General features: G+C 31.8%; 1 protein-coding gene across 1 annotated transcript in view; it reads right to left on the reverse strand.

Annotated features, from left to right (window-relative positions):
* LOC100369908 (uncharacterized) overlaps positions 1-13,751 on the reverse strand; it is a 55,955-nt gene that overhangs the window by 16,558 nt on the left and 25,646 nt on the right. The window contains exon 11 of the mRNA XM_085502372.1: positions 9,327-9,479. Within this exon, the coding sequence (XP_085358498.1) occupies positions 9,327-9,479 (153 nt within the window). The remainder of the gene's footprint in view (positions 1-9,326; positions 9,480-13,751) is intronic.

Genomic DNA, 13,751 nt, shown 5'->3' on the forward strand with positions numbered 1-13,751 from the left:
TAGCATTTGATGACAGTAATAAAAAAAAAGGTATTATTTTCAAGAGACTTGTTTGACAGAACTGAAGCAATAAAAGTAAATACTGGCATAAAAGTCGAAGACACCTCGGAGAGCGACATCACAGTGTCGATAACTTTTCTTATTTTTCTTTTAAGCTCTAGAATTCATAAATTTACAACTCAATTTGGCCATAAATAATGAAAGCATGAATTTCTTCAGTAAGCATACATAAACATGTCATAATTAACAGTTTGTATCACTTATAAATAATGAAAGCATGCATTTTTTCAGTAAGCATACATAAACATGTCGTAATTAACAGTATGTATCACTTATAAATAATGAAAGCAGACTTTATTATATATCGTACCATTCTACTACTAATTCAAATAAATGAATGGGATAAATTCAGTGTTATAATGACTACAGTGCAATATTATGCAGGACTGCTTATATGTGTACACTGGCGGATCCAGAAATTATTACCCTGGGCTGGGTTGGTCAATTGATTTGCCTTTTTTTTTTGCGGGCTGAAAAAGAGGGGGGAGGGGCTCTCTGTAAATCCATGTGTGGTATATGCTCTATTAGTATGTGCATGTGCCTTTCATATATAAATGAAACAGGGGTGTCTACGTTAACAATAAGTTGTATTTTAAATCTTTGTGCGCCATATTTTTTCCCGCCAAATTTATTTGCATTTTTCAAAATTTTTTGGGATAATTTTGAAATTAGTAGACATTATTTTCTATTGGCAACATATCTTGATCGAAATTTTGAAAGAAATCTAAGAAAGAAAAATTGAATTTAAAGGGGAAGATGTGATGAAAAAAATTGAAAAGGTTGATCAGCTGTGCATGCAGAATTGTGTTATCTTGCAGTAAACATCACAAAATGGATTTTCAACTAACTTATATACATGTATTCTCCATACGCAAAGTTAAGTGCATGATCATTCATATTCATGCACCCAAATAATTACATGACACTTTTCAACTCCCTGCTGTCTTATATTTTATACTTAAAATTTTCAAAAGAAGTTCAGAATTGTCTATGTCTAGTCATTAATATGTGGAAGGAAGTATATTTTTTAAAGTTTACCTGGCTTGAATCACATGTAATTAAAATTGATACCTTACTTTGACCAGAGATTTTACTCGTTCTCTAAACCAATGTAACTGACTTTTGATTATATTAGATTTGATAAGATGATTATGGGTTTATTTTAATTTGATAGACATACCGGTATATTTCCTAGCTTAAAATGGACTTTGAGTAATGCGCTGGAATATATATTTTTACTGACTACAGGTATACCATTATCGCAAAAGCCAGTATGATTATTAACTCCTGTGTGTGTATGTGATAGTTTGATAATATTTTTAGTTCAGCTTCAAGATCAGCAGTGTGCACAGAATTATTATCAGGTCTCACCTAAATAATATAGCAAGTGAATTTACCAGAATAATATGTAATGCTGCATGTTAAAAATACAAACCCGCTCATCCGCACCCGTCCCAAATCAGTAAAATGGATTACCTAGTCAAAATAAACATTATTCACCAGGCCTTTTAAAAAGCTTCTACAAAATCGGGAATTGAAAAATATTTTCAAGGACTGAATTACATTAGATTCAGTCTCCCACAATTTTTCAACATGTGTGTGATGTTGATGGAATGTTTTACAGTATACTTTCATGTGTTTAGCATTAATTAATGTCAGTGTAGTTCTTAAATAAAGTAGTTGTATATTCAGATATTTGTGACTAAAACTGTAATTTAAAATCAAAATAATTTAGACCAGTTTACAACTCAAAGTATGTTCTTTACCTTATTTACACATACGCTTTACAGGTGTTTCTATGGTCACAATAATTAATATTTTAATGATTCGATATAGAACAATCACAATTTTCTTTTTACATGGATTCCTAATATGAGTACATCAGACACTAATCATGTAGGAGACTTGTATTAGATCCACTATAGGTTTGATTAATCTCCATACCATGACTCTAATAATTACAACATGGCATACATGTATGTGCCATATGGTCACCCAATTAAACTGTGGGATAGCTTAGAATCATCACTCTGGCCAATGAATCAAAGTTTAACTCACTCATCTCTCACTTCTACCCATAAAATTATTTATCAAAATATGGAGGCTATGTTTATCTCCTGTGCACCTTGTTTTCAAGATCAAAGTAGAAGAAAATATAAGTTGATAGAATGTTATGAGGAGTCAGATTTTTTAATTAATATACACAAGTTCATGACAGAAAAAATCTAACTACTGTAAAATACTTTATTTTAGCTGGAATTAATTTTCGCTGAAATAGACATTTTGGACGTTTTTAAACAAATTTCCATTTTATGCAAATTAGCCAAGAACTAGCCACTAAAATAATGTTGTTCATTTATTTCCTTTGATGTAGGGGATAAGAAATCCACTATAACTGCAATTGGTGTTAATTTTTTCTTAATCTTAATTCTGTATTAAATGTAAGACTAAACTAAAATAAATAAAATATTTGTTTAGTCTGTTAATACTGAAAACACAAAATTTATTTTCAGTGGCCTTATAATAATTATTACTACTTCAAGATATTATGATTGCTTAATCAAAATTTCAATCAAAAAAAAAATGTACACCAGCAGATATTGCTGACAATGTCTCCCGCAGAGTAGTAGTATAATACATTTTGATTTATGCACAGTAATTCACTACACTGATGTATTCACAATGACCATTCTCAAAAAAAAAAAAAAATACATGGTTGATTGGCTCTTGCAAAATTTTTCAATAAAAATGTTTTTCAATATGCTGGAAGTATTGTGTAACACTAAGTTCACTCATCTTATTTGAAATAAATCACAAAATGAGATCACCTCAAAAGAGCAAAGCAATTGATAAAAAGCAATCTGGTGTATATATATACTAACAAGGGTCGATTTAAATTTGGTAATAAATCATAGCAACAATGGTAAAATAATTACGAGTTGTAATCGGCTTCTGTAGATACAGCTGATTGTTACGTCTATGATGGATGTCGAATTATTCACGAATACTTGTCTCCATCAAAGATTAAAGGCCATTCATTATTAACTTCTACTATTTATAGAAAAACAAGGAACAATGAATTAAATTAGATATTCGAATGATTTGCTGCATCTTTGATGTTACGATAAAACTGGCAAATTAAGAGGATTGAGTTGAACTAACAAACTGAACACAAAATCCTTGAATAAACCCCTATTTTGCAAACTGTAAATGCAACAATTCTATAAACAGAACACCTAACACCTCAATAAACCCAACATTTCCATGAACAGAACGTTTAGAACACCTACACACTTCAGTAAATGTAACACTTCTACTGGTATATACAGAACACCTAACACCTCAATAAACCCAACATTTCCATGAACAGAACGTTTAGAACACCTACACACTTCAGTAAATGTAACACTTCTACTGGTATATACAGAACACCTAACACCTTAATAAACCAACATTTCCATGAACAGAACGTTTAGAACACCTACACACTTCAGTAAATGTAACACTTCTACTGGTATATACAGAACACCTAACACCTCAATAAACCCAACATTTCCATGAACAGAACGTTTAGAACACCTACACACTTCAGTAAATGTAACACTTCTACTGGTATATACAGAACACCTAACACCTTCATAAACCAACATTTCTACGAACAGAACAATTATAACACCTACTTATATACTTCAGTAAACTCAACACTTCTAGAAACAGAACACTTTTAAACTTCAATAAACCCAGCACTTTTATAAACAGAACTAGAACACCAACAAACTTTGTAACAGTTGAAGCCTGTCTACCAAAGATACTGAGAGAATTGATTTTGTTTACACAGGTGATTGATATACAGCGTAGAATTGTATCTCCACATAAGCATGCCAATGAAAAAGACATGTGACAGTTTCCTGTATGTTTACACATGATTTGGTTTCACTCTTATTTGATCATGTATTATTTCATCCAATGCTGCAATAAAATACTGTTAATAAACTGCCTGCCATGATCAGAATTCAAAGACGCAAAGAGGGAAACGGGGTAACAGATATACAGAGGTTTCTGACATTAATGCTCAGGAACTAAATGACAATTTAGACTCAAAGCTTATAACAGATTTACTGCTACAGTGAATATAAACCTAGTCCCTCTGCAAGGGATTAGTCTGCCTATAAGTTGCATAAAAGGAGAGAAATTATTTACCATTTCGTTTGATTCACATTCATCGTTTGCCCTCGCTCTTCCACTTTACCACAAAATCAACCTATTTTAAATTGTATATGCTCGTCTGCCTGTCGGTTACGTGCACTGATTTAATGATTATATCAGGCATGTTTTTTTCCCCAGTTTGCAAATTCAATCTCAGTTGGCTGCACATCAGACTTTATATAGAAAGGTAGGTAAGATCATGGTGTTAAAGCTATCATGGCATATTATAATTGACTCGCAGCTGTTGGGTTTGAAGCTAAAACTGTTTTATATATTTTATTGAAATGTTTTACATATTTTGATGTACTGTTTTAGATATTTTATTGTAATGTTTTACATATTTTGATGTAATGTTTTACAAATTTTGATGTAATGTTTTGCATATTTTGATGTTACATTTTACATATTTTGATGTGATATTTTGAATATTTTGATGTGATGTTTTACATATTTTGATGTGATGTTTTACATATTTTGATGTAATGTTTTACAAATTTTGATGTAATGTTTTGCATATTTTGATGTTACATTTTACATATTTTGATGTGATGTTTTACATATTTTGATGTGATATTTTGATGTGATGTTTTACATATTTTGATGTGATGTTTTACATATTTTGATGTGATGTTTTACATATTTTGATGTGATGTTTTACATATTTTCATGTGATGTTTTACATATTTTCATGTGATGTTTTACATATTTTCATGTGATGTTTTACATATTTTGATGTGATACATATTTTCAAAGGGATGCAATTCTGAAGAAATGGTAACTGCTAGAATAGTCACTGCGGTCTTAACGAATCTAATGAAAAAACAGTAAGTGCTTCAAAATTTTGCAGCTCCCACGAAATTTGAAAAAAAAAAATTATCTTGCAAAAATGAAGCTGTTTACAGTATTTACCGATAATGTAGTGTGATCTTTTGGCTTTGATTTCCATGGGAAAATGAATTGGTTTTTTTTTAAATCAAGAAATTACCCGGTAGTTGTTTTCGAAAGATAAACTGAGCATTAACGAAGAATTTAACACTTTTACGGTGATAATGGCTCAGTGTTGAAAACTTACAAAACATGGACGTATTCATGTGGAGTATTGACAAAGGTTGCTGCCAGAACAAAAGCAGTTGCACTGCGTGTCTGACATCTTATCACCGTTCAACAATAAATAGGTATGAATATTTTTAGGCACTTTGGTGGAATAAATGAATAGGATAAGGAACAATGCCGTTTTGGACCAGCTGGTTGAAACAATGAAGTCAGTCACGGTCTTGTTGAATTGGGGGTGCGGTTAGTAATAAATACTTTTCAAGTTTTCAATTTTTGTTAAGAACTCTTTAACCCCGAAGCTAGAATTGGGGGTGCGGTTACTATTACGTATGCGGTTTATATTAGGATTTTAACGGTACTTAAAATGCTGTCATATCCTCTACTATCATACATACTACTACAGCTGTTGATATGTTAATATAAATATGAAATTCATATATTTGTGTTATAGTAAAAAATCAAAACAGGAGTTTACAGATGATTTACATTTAGCAAAATGATATACAATTTACAGGGTTACAACTTTGTAAGGAACAACTAGTGTTATCTAGAATATTAGTATTTCATAATTATGATATACTGTGATCGTGATATAAAAGAGATGACCTGTATGTGAAATGAACTGGAACATTCCGCAAAGGATAATGCACCTGTGCTTTTTTTTTTTACCTCAAGTTAGGAATCATCCACTCTTATTTCTGGGGGTGGTCAGCTTCCGTGGACCGAACCATTTCAAATGCAGGGATGACATAGCAGCTTCACAATATGAGCGTTTGCATCATGTCAGTTAAAAAAATGTATAATTTTATCATTCAGATTAGATTTATTTTGACTTCTTTGTACTATATAGTATACTTTGATGAGTCATATTGAGTGGGTGGAAAAGGAGAAACAAAATTCATCTTCGATTAACCTTTTAATAGACGGTTGATTATTTTAGTGACGATGATCAATTAAAAGATAATTACCTGAAAAATTGTATACTAAATTATAATTATACATTAATGAGTTTTTGTTAATAATTTAGTACTACTTACTTCCCATATCATTCAAATCTTGATCATATAAATTACACATTTAATTTTCATTTAATCTTGATGAAATATCAATTTTTTTAACCTCAATATTAAAATATGAGATTATCATATTATGATAATTACTTCAATTAAACACACCAATAGAGGTGTATACAAACGAACATTATTTGTTATTCTTGGGGGGGGCATACATTTGGGCATTTTCACCACCTGGCAACCATCACGGCGAAAACAAAGGCCGAAAACTCTCAGAAAACTGTGTTTTGAGCTAGTTGTTGAGACTCTCCTGAACAGTGTAACAAGATTACCCTTACATGTACAACATATATAAATTTGATAGTTCAGGATTGTCTCATAGTTGATTTTGTGCTGTTTCATTGACTCAGCTGTTTTCACCGGCTCTTAGACTGGCGTTCCACAGCAGCTCGCACAGAGCCCATAGAAATACATGATAGAGTGGTGGGCATCTTAGCAACATAGATCATTCTGTTACATAGCTCCATCCCCGACAATACACAAATTGTTAAATGCACCAAACTCATACCATGATTTGTTAATGCTAATATTATAAGTATTTTTAATGTAATTCTAATGGGTATATTTAATTAATTGTCTCCAATTATATCTGTGTATATCTTCAATTACAAGCAATTACATGGATACTATAATACCACGATATAAGTGCTCTATTAAAAGTGCACATAAACCAGATATTGTATTTATTCTATACTGAATTATTAAAATATAACTTATTTTGATCATAGAAGCACATCTTTCATTTACATAAGCTACTAATAGAGCGAATACAGTGTAAACATAAAATGATGGAAGCAACACACAGAAAACACTCCTTTTCAGAAGTAATTGATGGGTGGGGAATGCAAAATTTACCCAGAATAACATGAAGACCCAAACTCAATGTTCAAATGATGACTTTCTAATGCTAATCATCAATAAAAACATAGTTAATATGAAAATATGTTTCAGATTTTGAACTTTTCCAGCAGTGAATATTTCACATATGTGTCCTTTAACCTTTGCGTGCGAAGTCAACAAAATAAACCCACATAATTGTTTTCATATTTTTACCAAAACCTATAGCAAATAGGAAATCATGTCCATCTTCCCAAAATTAGGAAAAAACATATGGAAAAATACATAAAAAAAACTGGTTGAGAAAAATTATGGTGCATAAAAGGTTAAAGAATGGGAGTCACAATGACTATTGCAAAATTTCAACATCAGAGATGAGTTTCTGAGTGAACCAGGTACACAGATCGAGGCACCGTGTTTGTGTTAAATATGAGATACAATTCCTGACTGACAAGGATGCTCGATTATTCTGCTTCAGTTGAACAAGATAACATAAACAGATGGGACTCTTGTACAGCATACACGCTATATTTTGGATCATCTGTAGTTGTAATAAGGCAACAATGGTGTGTGCTGGCAGTGATAAAACAAGCCGTGTTTCCACAGTATGGCATACGACAGGACAGGGTATATCATTAATATGCATCACATAAACAACATGTTGTCATATGTTAGAAGGTTGAACGTCTGTTGAACCATGATTCAAATATAGTAAGAGAAGATATTGTGGGATTTAATCAATCCGATGCAGGTCAAGGTTTTTGGCCATTTTAAATTCCAGTCACAAGTGCATTGTCACTACCGGTAACTAGATTTTGAACAACAACCAATAGTATGCAAGTTCCTCTGAAAGCAGCTTGTAACACACATTCTGATTGGTTGCTGAATCTATTTACCTAATCTAAGATTAGGTAACACAAGTTCTGATTGGTAACTAATCCTGAGAGCTCATAAGCTTGCAGGTAGGTATTTGGTCAAATGGCAATGTCACTGGTGACTGGAATCGACTTCCGACTCTACACATCCGATTTTAATCAAATTGAATAGAAACCAATGGAGATATGAAAGGGGTGATATATTGTGCATTAAAATAAGAAAATCTCTGACTAATAAAAAAAACAAGCAGCCTCTCGGCTGAGATAGCTCCGCTGTTAGCAATGCACATTTCAATTAAAGAACAGAAGATATCATTACAAAATGAGCAATGTGCATAGTATCAATGCAATGGGACTTGCTGTTTTTAACAAGAAATCGAAAATATCACTTTTTACCAAAAATGACAAAAATATTCACCAAAATTAGAGAATTGAAGATATCATTACAAAATGAACAAATCTGAGAGAGGTCCACGTGTAGTACCTATATATGTAATATCAAAGCAATTGGACTTGCGGTTTTTAACAAGAAGTCGAAAATAACACTTTTTACCAAAAATGACAAAAATATTCACCAAAATTAGAGAATTGAAGATATCATCACAAAATGAACAAATCTGAGAGAGGTCCACATGTAGTACCTATATATGTAATATCAAAGCAATTGGACTTGTGGTTTTTAACAAGAAATCGAAAATATCACTTTTTACCAAAAATGACAAAAATATTCACCAAAATTAGAGAATTGAAGATATCATTACAAAATGAACAAATCTGAGAGAGATCCACATGTAGTACTTATATATGTAATATCAAAGCAATTGGACTTGCGTTTTTTAACAAGAAGTCGAAAATATCACTTTTTACCAAAAATTACAAAAATATTCACCAAAATTAGAGAATTGAAGATATGATCATGAAATACATATACACCAAGTATCAAAGCATTAAGGCTTGTAGTTTTCAAGAAGAAGTCGAAAAAGTAAAACATTGACACAGACGACAACGGACAATCACTCATATGATAAGCTTCGCTCGACAAAGTCGACAGCGGAGCTAAAAAAAAAGAAAGAAGTAGACCAATACATAATCAGTTACACACATATATTTCCAAAAGAATAGTTAAAAAGCCCCACCCCATACACAACATGGCCCATCCCTAGCTAGCCAGGGTGAATAAATATCACCATCAATATAGAGGGTTATAAGAAGATGTTCTTACCTGTAGTGTTCTCTTTCTTGAAGCTTTTGATCTTTGATAAACTTTCTAGAGGCTCGAGATCCTTCTTCATACATCCTTTGATACTGATCTTCTAACATTCTAACGGAGCGGAAAGCATCACTTATGATGTCGCGATAGGTTGGCGCTTCTAGCGTGAACATTAGTTAAGGCAAAAGTGTCATTAAATGTAGAAATTGAAGGACGTCATGCAACACTCTTGATTGTATAAGACTTTCACATTATCTGTTTTGTTACTAAACTGTTACTAATGCCTGTTTTCTTTTCTTGATAGTATTACTGTGTCTGGCATTAATCAGCAGGATTAGTCTAGTTCACCTCTATTTGACAGACAATGTGATCATATATGACTGACAACAACAATCACTACATGTACCAGACCAGACACCAACCAGGCACATTCAGTCAATCATGCAAATCTCAAGTGGAAAAACTCTCGCCCCAAATCCCTATTTATGCATGCACTCATGACTCCTCTTTTTACAGTGATATAAACCCTATGTGCAATTCAAACTTCGAATAGCATTAAAATCCTAATCATAAGAAAAACAACTCAAGTATATGTTAGCAATGATGCCTAAATCAATGTTATACCATGTTGCAGCAAATTTACGTAGTTAATATTAAAATAAAAGAAAAAAAATCAACGAATTACAGGTATACATTGAGCCTGTATGTTTTATTAGGGCTATAACTTGACATTTAAAGGAGAGGATTTGATTACATCAACCACAGATCGTCTCGGGATCTCACATAAGATGAACCCACATTGAGGTCAATTTACTGACAGATGAACACCAGAGTTAAACAAGAAATTAATAAAACAATATAAATAATTTATAACTCACAACTAGGAATGAGGAAAGTGTAATACTTTTAACATTTTAGAAAAACAGCATCTGTAATTTGATTTGAAGGCAATTCATTTTTGATATACGTCAGTATATTGTTTACAGGGATCAATTTTTTTCTATAACCAAGTTTTTTTATGATTGTCAATATGTAAATTATTTAACAGAAATTGACACATCTTTATGTATTATACCCAGGTTGCACTTTATCTTGTTAGAGTAACAAGGTTAATTACCCTATTGCCACTTCTATAAACACATTGAATTCAAACACACAACAAAACATGGAATTCCTTTTAGAGTTGACAATGTCAAGCTCCCGTCCATCAGTGAGTGGGAAACGTTGAAAGCCATAACGGCATGGTACCTAAATAAAGTATGGAAATTGGAAATCTTATGGGATAATGGAATAAGTTCGTCCGGAAATTGAGGCGGCAAGACTCTATCAAAAGTCCATACATTGAAGAGTGATTTGTAAATACATTTATTCATTGAGAAAATCACTTATGCCTCTGAAGAATCACTTTTTTTTTTTTCGGGGGGTAGTAATTAAATGTCACCAGTGAATGCATTTATCTAGAAAAATAGACGTGGATATTGAAAGCAGAGATAGGGTATAAGCATTGACATGGCAGTATGTATATTTCGGTCCCTGTACAGTAATTGTTCCGACAGAAGCGCATACAAACTAAAAATTGCATTTGTTGTATACTGAATCAATAAAATATCACTCGTTTTGTAATTACACCTTTGTAATTTATGTGAGCGCATATGCCACTAACAGGGTAAACACAAAACCTGTGAATTATAGATACAACGCTGGATTTTACAGTGTGATTGTAAAGAGATTATTCTTCATAAAATATTTATAATAATTCTGCTAAAAAAAATAGTGACATTCAGTAAAATTTAATCAAAATTATGTCATGCTTATGTGACCATGATATTTAATAAATGTTATAAATAATGATTAATTATGCAAATTTAAATTATTATGAACCAAAACTGGGGAAAAAAATACATGTATATAGGGTCTAATTCTTATACTGGTATAAAATTTGGAAAATTGATTTTGATCAATAAAAACAAATATTTCATAAAACATTTTTGTCAGTATATAGTTAGACATCAGAGTGAGAAGAAAGCTGTTCATCAAATGTTCACAGGTCAGCAGGGTCAAGCAGTTCAAAGGTCATAAAGGTGTAATTTATAGTTTCAACTTTCAATAATTTAAACATTCTTGTTCATGTTGTTTCAGTTAGTCATTTATAATTAGACATTTCAATTCTCAATTTGCCAGTTTTGATGAGTTTACAATTATGAATCAATTTCAAATTCTCGGAACAATCCATTCAAGTAAAGGGCGGTGCAGGATGTTCTTTGAGGGGCTATTTTTTTTTTAATCATGATTATTTTATAGTGGTGCTTTTTCACAAGACTTGCAATACTTGCTTTCACGCTAAATCTTCCACCTGCTTTTACTCAATTTTCAAACTACGTGTCGATTATGTACATTTTCAAAATAATGGAAGAGATTTAGTGTGAAAGCATTACAGCCGCAGGGAATCACAAATAGAGAGGTGTTATAGAAAACATAAAAATCTGTTGCTACTGTGCACTAAGTGTGCTGCATATTAATTAATGATGTCATAGATAAGACAAGGTCGAGACAACCTACATAAATGCTCAGATTTTATACTTTTTTGTAATTTGTCAATCAAAAAGCACATTTCAGAACTGTACATGTGACAATGCTATATGATAAACTATAAATACAAAGCAAATATTAGCTAGAATTAAGGTGAAAATGATTTTTGATGTGACAAGTTTTGTATATTGTTTTTATAATTAAATTGGACGTTTTGAGTTGTTTGAGATGCATGCCAATTCATTGTGCATAGTATTTTATTTGGAAACTTTGTCACAGTACTGCACATATTGAAACCTATAAAAATAACCACAATATTCAAACCTGTATGTACATACTACATAATAAAAGACCCATATAGGAACCTAATCAACGTTGTTGTTTTTTTTACCAGATTACACTTTTCCAGTTTGAAATTCAAGACAATTCCGAAATGACCATATTGAAATAAACCGATATAAATGAAACAGACATTAACCCTTTTAGTGAAAAAGTCAACTTTCGAAAAAACAAAACATGCATATTTTTGTTTTTCGTATTTTTTTCAAAAATTTTGACAAGGACTAACATTTTGTTATTTTGGAAACTATGATCTTTAAAGGGTTTAACCTTTAGTCATTATCTGACTACGGATACATCTGATCAATTACCTAATTATCTTGTAGGATCAGCAACCAATCTCATGTTACAGGCCACTTTCTAGTGAGTCCTGTCCTAATAGGCTGACAAATCTCACCAGAGGGAATCTACCTGATTGCATAGATATTTAGTGCAATGTACTCAAATGTGATGAACATTAGCATCTGTACATTGAAAGAGAATAATCAATCCGATTGGGGCATATTCAAAGTGTATTTTTGAGAACAAAAAATGACAACCAATCAACCATATAGAATTAGATCACCTCAAAAAAATTATGTTACATCATAGCAAACAATATTATTTACAAACAAAATTAGTTATGGCAATATTACGAAATACTGTAAAATCTGTATTAGAATCTGCGGCTTCTATTAAAATGGTACAATGCAACAGAGGGGATGCGGCTTCTACTAGAGCCATCTACACATATGAGAAATGATGAATATTTGATTCTCAGTTATTCAAAAAGAATTGGTGCGACTTCTATTAAGAATGCAGCTTCTAATACAGATTTTACAGGAGTGCTAGACACATGAAAGCAGTAGAACCAAATTCAGAGCAAGTCTAAGCAAAGACTAAGAATGCCTTGGGTATTCATCTTAGTTTCAACACCCAGATTTAAAAGTCAAAAAGTAATTACTAAACATCAACACATTAACAGTCAATTTAGTGGTTCAAATCAAATGGGTTAATTCGATTTACAAACAGAAACAACCCAGGCCACATATAGATATTTTTTTTCTTTATTCAACAGAATTGAATTTCCCAGTTGACTACTTAGCAGCCATTCAATCTGCGACTCAATAAATCCAGTAGTAGTCTAATGCACTCAATTACCCACAATACAACATTAAAGTCGCTTTACCCCTATTTGGTTCAATTTGGTTAAATTGCATTCTGCAGCTTGCAGATTATCCCTAAGTAAGTTCTCCCAATAACTAATGGCATCAAAATTGAACAAAAGGAGCTTGCAAAATCATACTTCAATAGGGAGACATATTCAAAAACAATCATTGAAGCTAGCAACCAAATCGCAAGAGATCAGTGTCCAGTTGTGACTACAAACATGCTTCTACATCATTCTTAACCTGACAGCTGTTATACGGTAGTACTTATCTATGAGTACAATGTAGTAATAATAATAATCTTTATTATAGATTCATTTCCTATTTATTTTTTTTGTCCAAGATACAAGGTGATTAGAAGTGGAATACAAATTTACAATACTGTGAAATACTTTATTTTTAATACAAATGTTGCAGGAAT

The sequence above is a fragment of the Saccoglossus kowalevskii genome, chromosome 8 (assembly GCF_978046115.1).
Source record: "Saccoglossus kowalevskii chromosome 8, keSacKowa6.1, whole genome shotgun sequence".
Taxonomy (NCBI): domain Eukaryota; kingdom Metazoa; phylum Hemichordata; class Enteropneusta; family Harrimaniidae; genus Saccoglossus; species Saccoglossus kowalevskii.